At 30.5% G+C, this 17,673-nt stretch overlaps 1 protein-coding gene across 1 annotated transcript; it reads left to right on the forward strand.

Annotated features, from left to right (window-relative positions):
• Window positions 1-14,675: 14,675 nt before the first annotated feature.
• On the forward strand, window positions 14,676-16,234 carry LOC139888140 (uncharacterized). Its single transcript, XM_071871171.1, has 2 exons — window positions 14,676-16,062; window positions 16,125-16,234. Exons 1-2 carry the CDS (start codon window positions 14,676-14,678, stop codon window positions 16,232-16,234), a joined length of 1,497 nt encoding a protein of 498 aa, XP_071727272.1.
• The last annotated feature ends 1,439 nt before the right edge of the window (window positions 16,235-17,673 follow it).

Below are 17,673 nucleotides of genomic sequence, written 5' to 3' on the forward strand. Positions count from 1 at the left end.
GAGAACTAGAAACACTATAAACCCAAGAGTATAGTAGAAGTAAATAGATTCTTCCGGCGGTAGATGAAAAAGAAGAATGACCGATATGAAAGTTATAAGTATATCGAGAATCAGAACTGGATGGAGCATATTGACGAATACTTTAAAATATGAGTTGAGGGGGAAAGAATAGAAGGTGATGAAACATGACTAGGAACTTAGAAATCAACAGATTTAACACACACAATGACGGAATAAGTAAATCAAACCCTCTAGTGAATAGGTTAAGCTTTTTGGGATTAATTTAGTCATACCACAACTAAATCAAGTGTGATTAGATCAACACCTAGAGCTATTATTCACCACCTGGGTGATTTGGGTTGAGAGAGAATCGGAGGAGCTCACCAGATCTGAGTGTGTGTAACAAATGAGAGGCTTAACCTAAAATGAAGAACATAAGACTTTATATACCCCTGCTGTTGACTCACCCGTACGATTCATCCATCACACATACGAGTTGGCTTCATCAGCCATATGGGTGATCACTCACTCGTGTCTTCTCATTTAGGTTGTAATTGTGACTTAGCTCAGCATCAACCGTGCGTATGAGCCTGTCAGCCGTACGAGTGAGGCTTCACTCGGACGTCTGACTAAGTCTAACATAGTCAAACATCCAAATCTCGTTCCTGCAGTTGCTGTAACCACATACAAACACGGATAGGATAATAACGAACTATCATGGTAGCCTGTAAACTGTTGTACCTGCAATGGACGTGGGTAGATGTCTAGGGACTTGCGTAAAATGCATCAACAGAAGGTGTGAGTTGTAAGAAAATGAAGGAGGTGAATTTATAAGAAAATCTCCGACAGAAGAATTAAAATGGACGATCGCATTTAAAGCGGATCCTAATTCCTTTTGTTACCGGAGAATCAAATCTTATTACAAAGATTTTCTTCAAATCCCTTGAAATCTGGAAATCAATCATATCTACGTCAAATGAAAAGATGAATCTACACTTACTCATTTCACTCTTCTATGTTAGCTTCATTCGTACTTTTCATATAAATGGATTGTTTATCCAAATTATTCGCTGCTGATAAAACTCTAATTTTCAGCCTGTATGCATCATGAAAACATACTTATTGTCATTCGCGACCTTTCCACTCAAATTTTGGGACGAAATTTCTTTAACGGGTAGGTATTGTGATAACCCGGAAATTTCCAGCCAAATTTAAACTTTATCTTTATATTATTCCGACACGATAAGCAAAGTTTGTTAAGTTAAATCTCAAGAATTTTAAATTGTGTTCATACATTCATTATAACCTCGACCAAATTCTGACGATTCACGAACCGTTATATATAAATAAATATGTATATATATGTATATATATATTATAACTTGAGAATATTAATAAAGTATTAAACGTATAATACTTTACATGAACGTATTTGTTTCAATATGTTTATCGATGGAATTAAAAGATAATATCAAATGATTGATTTATCAGATACATTATGATATGATTACGGGTCTATGTTATGAGGTCCACTGTGATTTAAGAAATCTATTCTTTTTGACAACATTCGGAAAATGGTAAAGTGATTTATAAGTAAGAACGTAAAGTGTAAATAACTTAGATGTTGGATATCGACAAGTTATGTAACTCGACATTTTTCATTAAGATGATTTCATACGTTTATTTAACCTTTGAACTTTATCCCATACTTCACCAACAAACTGTAATTTAAAAACTTGAAACCTATTATGAATATATATGATTCTACTTTTCTAAAACATTTTATGATATAACGATTTCCATTATTTTAACCTTTAAACAAAATGATTCTTAAAAATATATTTGGTTTTGGAAAAAAAATTTATTATATTTATTTGATTTAGTTTCAAACGTACAAAAAACGTTTTCAGTTTAAAAAGAACTTTATTATTAAAACGTATATAACTTTTATAAATATCTAGAACCACTTTTGACAACTCATTACTTAACCAGTATGATAAAGATAACGATATTTATATTTTATTTTATTAAATATATATAACGATTTAAATTAATATTATATATATTTATACGCGTATTATACGTACATAGTTTTATACTTTTACTATACTTAAACTTTACCTTTACTTTATTTTTACTTTACTTTAACTTTAATAATTCACTTTAATAATTCATACTTTAATAATTTACTTTAATAATTCATACTTTAATAATTCACTTTAATAATTCATACTTTAATAATTCACTTTAATAATTCATACTTTAATAATTCACTTTAATAATTCAAAAATCTATTATAAATAGAATTCCATAGGTTTCATTATTTCATAGAAACTTAAAAATATTTTTCTCTAAACTCTCTCAATCGATTTACATATATATATATATATATATATATATATATATATATATATATATATATATATATATTTACTCCGTATTATTTCAAGATATTATTACTGTACATAAAATATTACGTCAGAGTGCTGTCCGAGTGATTTCGAAATTGTTTTTCGAGTGGGATTGGATTAAGGAAATTATGCGTTATAGCTATGGAGGTGATTGGGTATGGTTCATGGGTATGCTCGTGAGGTCAATATAGTGTTTATCATCTCCGTTGCGTCTACGTACCTTTCCTGCAATATTGAATCTCAATATTGATATGTGAGTACTCATAATTTAACTTTTACATACTAATAGTGTATCCCTGACTAGTGCTCGAGTATATAGGATTATGCATGTTTGTACTTTTGATATTGCCTTTAGCTAGGTTATGTTGAATCCTGAATTAGTTATATATGCGACTGAGATAAGGTATAAGATATGCATGTCGTTGGAAAGCTAGCGAAAAATTAAGAACTTTTCATTTAGATATCGAATGATTTCGATGAACGGATTTGAAGTTATAGTCCATCGAATTTTTGTATTATTATTAAAAATGATTATTATTATCGTTGTTATTATCGTCGTTCTAGTTTTATCTTATTATTATTATTATTATCTTTATCAATAAAAGGATTTATCATTAAAAATTGTTATTTTTTTTATTATTACTATCGTTATTATCGTTAAAGTTATAATTAGTATTATTATTATTATCCAATTATTATTATTATTATTATTATTATTATTATTATTATTATTATTATTATTATTATTATTATTGGTATTATTATTATTATTATTATCATTATTAATATATATATCATTATTTAAAAATGGTTATTGTTATTGTTATTATTATTATTACTATATTATCATTAAGATAATTATTAGTATTATCGTTAATAATGTTATAGTAACTATCATTATTAATATTAGTGTAATTAAAACAAATATTTGTAACACCTAATTATTTTGATTACTATTATTATCATTATTACAAACACGATATAAAAGACGATTAAAAGCTATTAAACGAAACGATTAGGAAATAATGGGTAAGAGTATCATGATGAAATTAAAATATTATAAGATATTGATTTAGATAAAATTATCGTTCATATTATTTTTATCATTACTATTAATATTAAAATTATCGTTAGTATTAAAACTATCATTTTAACAAAAATTATCATTTTAATAGAAATGTCATTGTTACTATAAAATATCATTATTATTATTATTTTAAATAGAATTATTATTTTAAAGATAATATTAAAAATTATCGTAAATATTAAAGTTATCATAATTAGAATTATCGTTTTATCATAATGTCATCTTAGTAATTATAAATATTGATATTTTTATAATAATAATTATTATTACAAAATAATACAACTTTTACTTACTATCATTATAGATATTATTTTATCAAATAAATATTTAATACAAATATATTTTACTACGTGTAATAACTTACTTTAATAATACCTATCATATTATCTTTATAATATTAAATGAATCCTATAAATTTTATTACCTAATATATATAAAAGTATATTTTATTATATAAATATAATATAAAATTTTATTTATTAATAAATAAATTATATTATTTACTCTAATAAATCTTTTAAAAATATTTAAAAATATAAAACGACGATATTTAAACTATATATTAATCATGTATAGATTTTTGGAAATTATTTTGAGTCAAATTTACTTTTGTTGACTTTTGCATATTAGTCTCGAGCATTAGGATTGTGGTACACTATGACTTGACCTAATTTGTTAGACAAATATTGACCAACACATAAATATATATAATTAATTTAGGTTCGTGAATTCGAGGCCAACCTTGCACTTGTTCAATGACGTTATATGTATTTTTACTACGAAATACAGTATGGTGAGTTTCATTTGCCTTTTTACCCTTTATATTTTTGGGACTGAGAATACATGCGCTTTTATAAATGTTTGACGAAATAGACACAAGTAATTGAAACTACATTCTATGGTTGAATTATCGAAATCGAATATGCCCCTTTTTATTAAAGTCTGGTAATCTAAGAATTAGGGAACAGACACCCTAATTGACGCGAATCCTAAAGATAGATCTATTGGGCCTAACAAACCCCATCCAAAGTACCGGATGCTTTAGTACTTCGAAATTTATATCATGTCCGAAGGAGGATCCCGGAATGATAGGGGATATTCTTATATGTATCTAGTTAATGTCGGTTACCAGGTGTTCACCATATGAATGATTATTTTTTGTCTCTATGCATGGGACGTATATTTATGAGAACTGGAAATGAAATTCTTGTGGTCTATTAAAATGATGGAAATAAATGATTATGACAAACTAATGAACTCACCAACCTTTTGGTTGACACTTTAAAGCATGTTTATTCTCAGGTGTTAAAGAAATCTTCCGCTGTGCATTTGCTCATTTTAAAGATATTACTTGGAGTCTTTCATAGCATATTTCGAAGAACGTTGCATTCGAGTCATTGAGTTCATCAAAGATTATTATTAAATCAATTTATAGTTGGATAGTGGATATTATGAAATGGTATGCATGCCTGTCAATTTTTGATGTAAAGAAAGATTGTCTTTTAAAAACGAATGCAATGTTTGTAAAATGTATCATATAGAGGTCAAATACCTCGCAATGTAATCAACTATTGTGAATCTTTTATAATGTATATGAACGGGTCCTTTCAGAAGGAGCGAGTCGATAAGGAGCACGTGCTACAGGAGCAGCGCCGGGTACAAGATCAATATGAAATTCTACCGTGTGATGCGGCAGAAGTCCAGGTAAATCCTCGGGAAATACCTCAGGAAAATCTCTAACGACATGAACAACACCACTTTTCTTCTCTTCCTTGTCAGATTTTACCACATGGGCCAGAATAGCATGACAGCCTTTGCGAAGATATTTATGAACTCTCAAACACCAGATAAGATTCAACTATTCGTATCTCTTATCTCCGAAGATCATTAACGGTTCTCCATCTAATTGAGGAGGACGAATGGGTTTACCAACGCAAACGATCCCAGCTCTATTCTTCGATAGCCAATCCTGACCAAACATGACATCAAACCTTCTTAGCTTTATTGGTATGAGGACATCTTCAAATGACCTTCCCGTTAATTTAAAGCACAACTTCAAATCATCCACCCAACTTTGTCAGTTTACCCTTTACTGGGTTCTATGGAATTTTTAACGTCCATGGTTGTTGGTGGATCATATGTCGTAACACCAAATTCCTCGGATATATGGCTTCTACCGTACCAGTGCTAAACAACTTCGAAATCATAAAATCTTGAGAAGGAATACACTATCATCAAAATCAGGATCCATGTGAGCCTCTCTGGCTGAGAAAAATATTGTCATAGTAGTTTTCAGATGTAATTAGGATGAATTTAGTTCATGCCACAGCCCGCAGGCAAACAGGAGAAATTCAGAGGATGTATCTCACCCTAGGTTTTAAATTCATAGTGAACGATTTTTAGTCGGGTACAACATTATTACTCGCATTATGCCGAGCAAATTGCTATTTAATAAACGCACGAGCATGAAAATTTTCTTGGTCATGTTAATCAAAAGATACCCGTAGATAGGTTCGATTCTTCAAAAGGTTATGTATGTGAGATAATTACCATCTTATCGTAAGGGACGAAATAGTAAGGTGTTTATAAGTTCGACGCTTGAGGGTTCAACTAAAATCCCTACAAGTGACTGTCGATTATCTCCGTTGAATTTCCAAATGTGGTCATGGAAATCATATGAAAATCTACTCCAAAAACGTAATAATAGATAACAAGATGCACGCTTTAGGAAATTTCGGGGGGTGTCACTACCAGTCACATAAGAATATGTGTCGTGCCTCCCAGCAAGGATATGGTGGTGAGTATCGAACTAACATTTAATTAAACATAGTGTAATAGGGTGAACCCAGATTCAACAAGTGATGATGATTATCAAGGAATAAGAGGTATGCCGTTAACAAGAATGAATGTAAAATTCCACAGCTCCTCGCTTCACAACCTTTATGGTATATGAGAGACTATAAATCCACTCATAAGCACGAGATGGATAGTTTGGCTAAAACGAGTTCTTCGTATATCCACAAATAAGATAATGAGTATTTTCATTCCTCATGTAATAACATTGGAATTTCTGAATGAGTAGTATAAAAGTTTTCTTTGACTCGCTTTCTATTCCTCATGTCACAATATTGGAATTTCTATATGAATTAACGTAATATAATCCCGTTGGCCAGACGCCATTATATTTCACTAATTCATAGTTCTATTCCAATAGCACTGCATAAGGTCAGGACACTTGGTCAACACCAAATTTCAACACAATTTTCTTTAGAATGATTTCTTAAACAGTGTGCTAAGGATAGCACAAAGAGACAAAAACATAAAAAGTAATGAATAAAAGTAACGATGACATAGAAATGTCTTTGAAGTATCAAGAATCTTTAAAAGTCAAGAATGACGTTTTTCGGTTCGAAAACCAAAGCACCAAGGCACAAGGGCACAAGGGCGCAAAGGCACGTAATATAACAAGAATGTTATATACCTAAACATAATAGCTGACATCGAAATGCCGAGCATTTAGAAGTCAAGAATGACATCTCGCGTAATATAACTCAAACGTTATATACATAACTATAATAGATGACATAGAAATGTCGATTAATTCCAAAAGTCAAGAATGAAATCCCTCGGTTTCACTAACCAAGGTGTTCTTATAAAAGATAAACTCACATGAGTCAGAGAATACGTTTAAATCGGAATGGGAGTTCCTCCCGAATTCAGAACATAAGAAGGAGATGTATGTATATGAAAACAATATGCATACCAATACGATACAAATAATCACATATAATAATATGCTATAGGCCAGGCTGTAGACTAGACTCACTAATGCACCCTATTGACTCGGGTAACGACATCAATGCAGCCTAATTTCCTACAACCTGGCTCTGATACCAACTTTAACGAACCGTCAAAGTACACTTGACGACCATCATTATCTTGGTCCCACAGCTTGATCATAACTCTAAATAAATTTAATAAATAACCTTGCATTCTTTATTTAAAAATGATTTTCTATAAAGGAAACCTACCAAAATATGTAAGTTTAGAAAAACCATACATAAGTACTTAACCAAAAGTTGACCAACACAAAGTCAACAAACACCCACAATTTAATGTATCAAAATAGAATGCAAGTTAATGTTTAACAAAAGCTGCCATCATAAATATGCAGACTCTCTAAGCACAGCGGAAGCAATCAATCATGAACCTGAGAAAAAAACATGCGAGTAATCTGTCAACAAAAATGTTGAGTGAATTATAGGTTTAATATTCAAACAATAATTAATTTAAACAATAAAAATTTATGTTTGAAAACATAAAGACTCATCTTGGACCACAAAATTATATGCTCGAAAACATATAAAAAGATTATTCCATTAACCTGTGAGCCACCTGGTAATTCACTTAACAACTCCTTACCCTTAACAAAACCAATATAACAATATACACTGAACATGTGTATCTTCCAAAAATACGAAGTACTAATACATTCCGTCTGTAACTGCTAGCGCGACTAGCACGAAATGGGGCTGTCAGGCCCGATAGATCTATCCATAGGATTCGCATTCACCAGTAGAAACCAGTGATTAAAATTACCAGATTAGGGAATATTTTTGTTCGACTCACAATGAATAATTTAAACCAACTTCCAGTTGTGTCCAATTTGTAAAATAAAATGCATGTATTCTCATCCCAAAAGATTTAAAATAGAAAAATGAGACTATAACTCACCTTAACGTAAATGATGCAACAACACAGTAATGTGAATAACAAATGGTAAAGTGATCAAGAATGACCACAACGCCGACTTATAAATAAACCAGGTCGATATAAATAACTAACTTAGGTCAAGTCTTAGTATGATAGCTATAGCACTTGTTGCAAATAAACATAGGACAACACTCAGTATGTTTCGGTATGATCAGGACAACGTATAACACGTACTTTCTATTTTTAGAAAGTTTCTATTTTTAGTAGGTTCCCATTTTTGGAAAGTTTCTATTTTTGGAAAGTTTCTATTTTTGGAAAGTTTCTATTTTTGGAAGTTTTTAACTTAGGAAAGTTTCCTTAATTAGAAAGTCATCAAAAGTCAACTGAAAGTCAAAGTCAACCGAAAGTCAACTCAAAAGTCAACCTTGATCAAACTTAGTCAACCTTAAATTTTAAAGTGTAAATTATATTAATAATATAAGTTATAATGTTATTTAAAGTCATATATGTATAATCATGTCATATCATAAGTTTAATTGAATTAAATTGAATTAATAAGTTAACATAAGTTTAAATGATATAATTAATATAACATAAGTATTTAATTAATTAATTAAATATTAATCATAACATAAGTATTATTAATTAATAATAAATTTTTAATCATATCATAAGTATTATTAATTAATAATGAATTATTAATCATATCATAAGTATTTAATTATAATTATTAAACCATAAGTATTTAATAATTAAATTATAATTAAATAATAGCTAAGTCTTATAATAATTAAATAATTAATCTTTATTATAAGTCTTATTATAATAATCTCATAACATAAGTTTAATACTTATCATAAGTATTTTTCATTAATAATAAAAGTATTATTAATCATAAGTTTAATTAAAAGTTTAATTAAATCATAATGTAATTAATAAATGATATAATAAATATATATATCATAAGTCTTAAATTAAAAATAATTACTTTTATATCATAAGTAATTTAATAATAATGAAAATCATTATTTATATCATAAGTCCAAATTTTATAACCATAAGTTTAGTTAAACGTTCGTCGGGTCGTAACTTGAGCCCCGGGTGTTGGTTTTCAATGAATTTTATATTTATCCTCGTCTAACCAAACCACCCGACACCTTAGTGTACTCAAGAACACCCTAAATCAGTTCCCAAGTCGTGACCTACAGCCATGAACCAACTTAGAACATTAATCTGTTTAAAATCTTGTTTTGGCAATTTAGGGTGATCCGTGGCTCGGATTTCGATGACCCGAACATGAATGTTCATCCAATCATCAATCCTAATCCACTAGTACACCCTAGAGCCTTCAAAAATGGTCACAAAGTCGAACCCCAACTGATCATATTCGTTTTTATATTTTAATCCCATCAAAACACCAAATTAAGCATAACTTTTGATCCGGGACTCGAAATAACATGAATCCAAAGCCTAAAATTATTGTCTTAATGAGAGGAACTCATCTATACACTTTATATTATCAAAAACAACAGCCAAATGTACTGATTTAATCAAAAATTCTGCTTTCCCAATTTTATTAAACCGAAAACATACATTAACGAGCATTTCTATGCATACAATCATCAATACAACAATACACAAGTACTATATCATCGTAATAACATCAAAATCAGTAAAATTGAAAATGAAAAAGTTAGGATTAGGGTTTATACCCTAATCAAGAATTGATTAGTATGAACGCGTAGAGATCGGAGAGATTAATCTGATTATGTTGAAAGCCCTAAAATCCAAGCAAGAATTGATGAAGGATGATGATGATGATGTTGATGTGGTTGTTGACGACCCCAAAAAAAGAAAAAGAGGAAGAGAGAAAATGTTAGAGAGAAATTAGGTTTAAGTTGGAAATGATTAATGAAATGATAAAAATTAAAATGAGGGAACAAGTGAGCTAAACACCCCCCTCCCTTGGGGTGTTCGGCCAAAAAATGGTATGGGGTGGGCCTCCTAGTGGACCAATTTGATAAAATGTCTAATAGCTTTTAGCCCGAATGCCCGAACGAAACCCGAAATGCGAAAACACCGCTACGCGATTAAATATTCGGAGAAATAACATATACGCGACAAATAAAATATATAAACACTATATATTTTCACATGACATAAAAATATCATATTTAATATAATTGAGATTCGAAAATCTGAAAAGTCTGACCGTTGATTTGAAAACCAAAAAGATTCGCTGGATAGAAATCCACGACACGTAGAAACGTACAAAATTTAAATACGAATACAAATGTTCATATAACACATAATAATTAATATATTATTACTAAAATAATAATATAAGTCGTAGAATGACGTGGCACGAATAACAATTAACGGACGTTAAATAATAAACGGTAAAAGATAACGGCAAAAGTAGGGTCGTGACAGCGTTCGAGATATTAAGGATCGGAGGTGTGCCAATGTTCCACCATTTGAATTTTTTTTTCCCACGTTTCAAGTGCCACTCTACAGGAGAATAGGGAATGATCGACACACTCCACGCCATCATCGCACACCGGACACCGGATCGTTCCTAGGTCCATTCCACGTTTATCTAGTTCTACTCTTGTTGGTAACCGGTTTAGCCTTGCCCTCCAAACAAAAAGCTCCACTTCAAGTGGAACGCTTCTATTGCGAATGGTGGCAATGGGATTTGAAAGGGCATTATATTCGGCTTTCGCGATAAGATTAGTGAGGGAGTTCACCGAGAACAAGCCATTAGGAGATAACGCCCATGTCCAATCTTCTTTACCGGACCTACAAGGAACAAAACTAGACAAAATATTAGAAAGATTGGTGACGTCCCCTAATACTCTCCCCGAGATACTACGTGACCAACACCAATGATAAAGGGTACGGTTGTCCTCCCAACAAATCCGGTCAAAGACGGTTGCATTTTGGTTGTTTTATCCTCTTCAAGTAAAAGTATGACTATGTATATCTTACCTTTTATACTTCGGATCGGCATGATCGGATAATGTTGTATAGTTGTATTGTATACTAACTTTATTGACGTATGTATTTATTTATCAAAAATGCCATAAATTTAACATCCTAGATCAATCAACTGCATTACATAAGGTCTTTGTAAAGTCTTATGCTACATAAATGTCTAATTTCTTGCATCAAATAAGCATAACCTTTGAATGTCAATAGACTAAAATTCATCTATTAAATAAGGTTTTTGTAACTTCCCAAAGACGTGATGTAATTTAATTTACTAAGTACGATATGTATAATGAGTGATTGACTAATTAATACGGAGTATTATTTTAAAAAGCATCACACGATAGTATTGTGTTGGTGTCCTCTTATAAAAGATTTCAGGTTAATTTATATCTTTTTTTTTTTTTTTTTTTTCCTTCTTAAATCTTAGTAACAACACATATTAATGTTAATAGAGGATGAGTAAAAAACGATTACAAAACTCGTTTTGAACACAACTTTTTAATGAAAATACTCACCTTCTCTTATCTTTATAGAAAGACAATATATTCATGACAACAAATTAAAAATAATATGACATATGACTGTAGCGTGTGTAAAAGAAGGATATTAATCGAAATCCGTTAATTTAAGACAAATAAGTTAAACATGATATTAGTAAAATTTAGTCGTATGAGTTTGAGTGCACGAGATACATGCCTGGTTCACAGCATAAAATTAGGACTAATAAATAATCAGCATCTGATTATTACGAGTATTTTTTTTTTTTTTTTTTTTTTAAGAAGCTTCAAAATCCTATTGGAAGTTTGACTTTATTTACAAAAACTAATCTTGACGGGAATTAGCAAACCATTTTAAGATAAAATTTGCATTAATTACCACGAGAGATAATTTTGGTAATTTCAGCTAACTTTCTCATATTAAAATAAGAGATAATTTTCACATACCACTTTTTAATTCATGTACACCTAATTACCTAGTTTATCCTTAATTATACTTATAATAATACTATAAGTTCAGCTTCCTAAGAGCATAACTGTGATTTTATAAGATAAAAGTGTACATGGATCAAAAATTGGTGTGTAAGAATCACCTCTCTGTTAAAATACTCATACATGGAAATGATTTCATTTCAATAACCTTTTCTACAACTAGCCCAAAGTCTCAAACAACTTCAACGCGCAAAATACATTTCATATGTAAGCTTGTTTTATAAAACTAATTTCAGTTTATACGTGGAGTTAGAAAATTTATAAGATTTGTTGGAGTAATCGAGTGTTGTGGATGATATGTAGTTATGTGAAGAAATTGTCATGACGTGATAATATTGTGCCAGAGTGCCATAGAATGTTATTGACTGATGTGACAAAATATAATTATAATTGAAAGAAAAGAGAGATGAAAAATAGATTAATTATCACTAACTCATCAGAAGCAAGTACCGTTGTGATGCCCGTTGAAACTCGGCAACTCGCCCCACTTTATGACAGGATTCTATAACAGACGTTGTGCATTTTGTGGGTGTCCACTTAGGATGCCAATGTCTATTCAACGCAAATTAAGTTTATGGCTTATTTGTGATGGTTAAACAAGTTAAGTGAAACGAAAAAGTAGTACTCATGAGTTATCATTGTTATTTGTTTTTACTGTTCATATATGTGGTGCGGGTTTCATTTTGGACACTCAGTTGGAGGCGGGTATAGCAACTGTGGTAGATGAACGCGTGGGTGGACATGTGGTTCAGTCCCCCTGAGTGATCCTTAACTAACTGTAAAAACCGAACTTTGTTGTATCATTCCAATAGGATTATCCTTGAACAAACTAGTACAATAATTAACATGTGGTACCATAACTTAATGTTATCAAGGAAGATCAAAAGTTTTTGGCATTAAAGATAAAGAAATGCAAGTTTAAAAGAAAGTATTAAATTAGATATACGAATGCACCATTGTATAAAGAGAAGATGTAAGTGGCAGAAATTAATTATAAACATTAGGTCCATTCAAGGTTGCAAAATTCGCTATTCGGGGATTAATCAGTCGGGACTTTGAAAGGATTAATCGTCAATTCGGGGATTAATCGGATTGTACTGTATACATTTAAATATTAAATTTTAAAAATTATATGTGTAACTATAGAAAAAAACCATAAATATAAAGATAATTATAACATAATTGTCTAAAATTGTTCATTTTGCTTCAAAACAATAAAATTCTAGTTTAAATTCATGTTAAAATGTTAACCAATTTTGACTTTCACTGTCTTTGATTACCAAATTCGATTTTGATCTATCAATTGATGTTGACCGTTTAATTAAACGGATTTTTGAAAATTTGAACGGATTGCTCCTTAAAATGATTAATCGGGGATTAATCGGCGAGTAATCGGGTTTTTTACAACACTGGGTCCATTTGTAAATGTAAATATATTTTGTAAGTGTATCAATCGTTTTGATATGTATCATATCAATATCAATCTTATCTTATTATAGATGATACCAGATAATTTAAACTTTAAACTTCAAAATTTAAAAATTTCGGGTTTACCTATACAATCTGGTTTTATTTATTCGGACCCTAGACTATGACCCGATTATTCATTCCTCCTTTTTATCCAATATCACATTACATATTCAATTATTATTTCCTTTGTTATATCAAAAGTCTCTAAACTCCACACTTAATTGTTATTTCAAAAGATATTACAAGTCATTAATAACATTCAATTACGTTAGTAAAAGTAAATTTATACTTTTATTTATTCTTAGAGTACATGTCACTCCAAATATTTAATTAGTTATATATCAATATCAATCAATGTTATTTCTTTCACTATATTTCAAATTAAATAAAACGTGCATTCTCTTTACCAAAGAAATTTCTACTTCACTTTCATGTTATAAATCAAAATAAAACGCGTAAGACACACCACTAGCTAAATTACTTAAGGGACTAAATTCGTCGATATCAGATTCTCAAGGGGCTTAAACTGTTTTTTCTTCTACTTATCTTGAGGTGGGTGACTAGGTGGCCTATTGGTCAAACATTTAACTTGATATAAATAATAACTTTATTTTAGCCAAAATAAATAAAAAAAAATACATTTTTTGCACGTACAGTATATGTGTGTGTGTGAGAGAGAGAGTGAGAAAAAGATGGAGATTGTGAAACCGGGATAAGAGGCAAACGGAGAGCGAACGTGATGGTCAATTTCCCTCAACTCAAACACACACACTCACACACACACACACTAATCTACATGGCAGTTAACAAACACTCATCAAGTTTTTAACTTTCTTTTATTTTCTTAATATTTTCACAAACCCCACATCTTACAGCTAAATCCTTCAGCTCAATACCTCATTTTTTTACATAATTCTTGCAAAACCCTAGCTTGTTTTTCTTGAATTACATCATTCATCTTTGATCCTTGAATTGTTTCCCGATTAGGGTTTGTTTTTTATCGATCGATTAATGGAAGAAGATAAAGATAAAGATCAGATCATCATCGGATCATCATCATCACCATCGATTGATGGTAGCAAGTTTGTAATAAAACTCAAGATCCCAAAGCTTGAGAACGATACGATCGAAAGCGTGAATATAATGACGAACGAAGCTAAAAGTGTTTGTCCAGAATGTAATAAAGAGTTCAGCTCAGGTAAAGCTTTAGGTGGTCATATGAGAATTCATGCTCATTCTTTTAACAAAAACCCTAATTTTATAAAACCAAAAAAGTATAAAAAACAACATCATAAAAAACCCAATTATTTGAGTTCAGTTATAAATCATGAAGGTAACCCTACATGTTCTCAATGTGGTAAATCATTCCCTTCAATGAAATCACTTTTTGGTCACATGAGATGTCACCCTGAACGTTTTTGGCGTGGTATTTTGCAACCTAAAGTGTCAAAAAGTTATCTTTTTGGATCTGAATCTTCTTCTGTAAGTATAAATCAAGAAAATGATAATAATGATGGTGGTAAATTGGTAGTTGATTTGGTTAATTCTTTGAGTGGGTGGGGAGCGACGGAAAGGCGCGGCCGGCCGTCGCTAAAATCGAATAAGGATAAGGATAAAGATGAAGATGAAGATAGTGTTTTGCTTGAAGCAGTTGAGGATTTAATGAGTTTAGCTCAAGGTATGAATTTTGAGGGTTCTAATAGTAATTCATTAAGTAATAAAGGGAAATTGTCACAAGTGAGTATGGAACTAGATGATTGTAATGATGATTTTGATATTGATATTGAGATTAATACTAAACAACAACAACATGTTGTTTACAAGAGTCCTAATAATAAGATCAAGAAAAGAAAGAAGATGAAGCTCATGATGGATTTGGAACCTGATCAAAATGTTGTGGTTGGTGATGTTGAGTGTAAGTATAAATGTGCCACATGTGATAAATGTTTTAGTAGTCATCAAGCTCTTGGTGGACATAGGTCAAGTCATAATAAAGTTAAGATTCCATCACTATTAATTGATCATGTTTATCATGAACAACAAGGTGATAAATTTGATCAGAGCTTTGAGTTTGCAGGACATGATGGTGTTAGTAATAGTAGTAGTGTGCATCAATGTGAGATTTGTGATAAGGTTTTTGCTACTGGGCAAGCTTTGGGCGGGCATAAAAGGTGTCATTGGACTGGAATTAGTGAGCCACAACATGTTCAAGATCAAGTTCAAGTTGAAGCTCAAGGTCCATCAAGTCAGATTACATCTATTGGAGAAAATTCAGGAAATGGGAGGAAGGTTTTGGAGTTTGATTTAAACGAGATTCCATGTAGTATGATTGAAGAAGATGAAGCTGGAAATGGGAATGGAATAGGGTATGCATCTTCATCATACAACTCAAACATGGGTTAGTTTTAGTAGTTCCTTTTAGTTGTTTTATGATTATGATCATCTTTGTTTTTGTTTTAGTGTTTCTTGAAAAACTGGTTACTTTTTGCAAGTATGATCATCAGTTAATATGTTGCTGGTATTTTGTGTTGAATTTTGTTGATGATGATGATGACATGCAATGCAAATAGTGTTGGATATGGGTAGATGGGAAAGTTCCAAAATGCCCTTTTTTTTTTTTGTAGGTATAGTATAGTAGCATGTACTATGATGATGTTATGATGTATGCAATGGGTGGTGCGTAAATCTTTTTGCAAATCAATCACTAAATAGCAGTACTCTGAGTTTTCTGTGATTATCTTTTTTCAAAGATTTTGTGGTGTTCAATGTGCTAGCTTCATCTAGTTAACTTTGAAAATTTATTTATTTAAAAAATTTTTCTTAAAAAAGTTTTGATTTGCATTAGCTCATATTTACTTCAAAGTTTGTCTTATTTTGAGTAGATAAAAACAAGTGAAGTTTTTAACTTTTTAATTAGTGTTCTGATTGGTGTGAAAAGGAATATTTTGTTTATTTTAAAGGTAGATATAAAATAAATATAAATATAATATAAAAAAATAATAATAATAAAAAATAAATAAATAACTAATATTAAATATTGTTGGAAATATAGTTGGGGAGTTGCAAGTAGGGACGGCAATGGATGTTCCATCCATGGATATTCACCCGATCCGATCCATTTATAATGGATATGGATGATGTAAATGGACGGTTAATGGATATGGATGATCTAAATATTTCGTGGATCGGATATGGATGACAATATGTCATCCATGGATATATCCATTACCACCCGAAATACATTCATATATTGATATAAACGTACTAAAATATATTTATAAACATCTACATATCGATATACATATACATATAACATATAAATTCTTAATTTATTAATGAAAATAAGGGTTATGATCGACACAATTAATAATTTGTTAATAACAACACTTAAATAACACATTTATAATAGTTTAAACGTATATTTACTTATATTATAACGCATTTTGCTCAATAAAGTCAAAATCGGAGACAAATTACATCCAAACCTTAGTAAGAAACCAATAATATTAAGATTAAATATTTATATTTGTTATGCTCTATATAAAATTGTCAAAATTTTCGTTAGATTAACGTTTCATTTAATATCCAACGGATATCCATTAACCCGCTTAATCCAACGGAAATGGATATGGATGGATGAACAAAAATTAAATGGATATGGATATGAATATGGATGAACAAAAACTAAATGGATATGGATATGGATATGGCATCACCCGATCCAAATTCGATCCATTGCGATTCCTAGTTGCAAGGTAACCAACCAAAAAGGTAGGGGGTGTGTGGAGTCGACAGGTAGTGGAAGAAGTCTTTGGAATGGGACAAAGTCAAAGCAGGATGGTCATTCTTGTGGACCAGACCAAATTGCTGGAATTTTTGTCAATTCATATTCATATTTCTCATACTAGAATCAATGAAATTTTCTCAAGTCACAATTTGGTCACTAATTTGGGATCTAAGACAAGCATCAAATCAAATACATTATTTGATGAGCAGCCATGTAAAACAT

Source organism: Rutidosis leptorrhynchoides, chromosome 2, assembly GCF_046630445.1.
Source record: "Rutidosis leptorrhynchoides isolate AG116_Rl617_1_P2 chromosome 2, CSIRO_AGI_Rlap_v1, whole genome shotgun sequence".
In the NCBI taxonomy this organism is placed as follows: domain Eukaryota; kingdom Viridiplantae; phylum Streptophyta; class Magnoliopsida; order Asterales; family Asteraceae; genus Rutidosis; species Rutidosis leptorrhynchoides.

Excerpts from the sequence above, each read along its gene's own strand:
- LOC139888140 (XM_071871171.1), top strand. The coding sequence starts at position 14,676 with ATGGAAGAAGATAAAGATAAAGATCAGATCATCATCGGATCATCATCA. Across the intron at positions 16,063-16,124 it reads ATCATACAACTCAAACATGG|TGTTTCTTGAAAAACTGGTT; the intron begins GTTAGTTTTAGT and ends TTTTTGTTTTAG.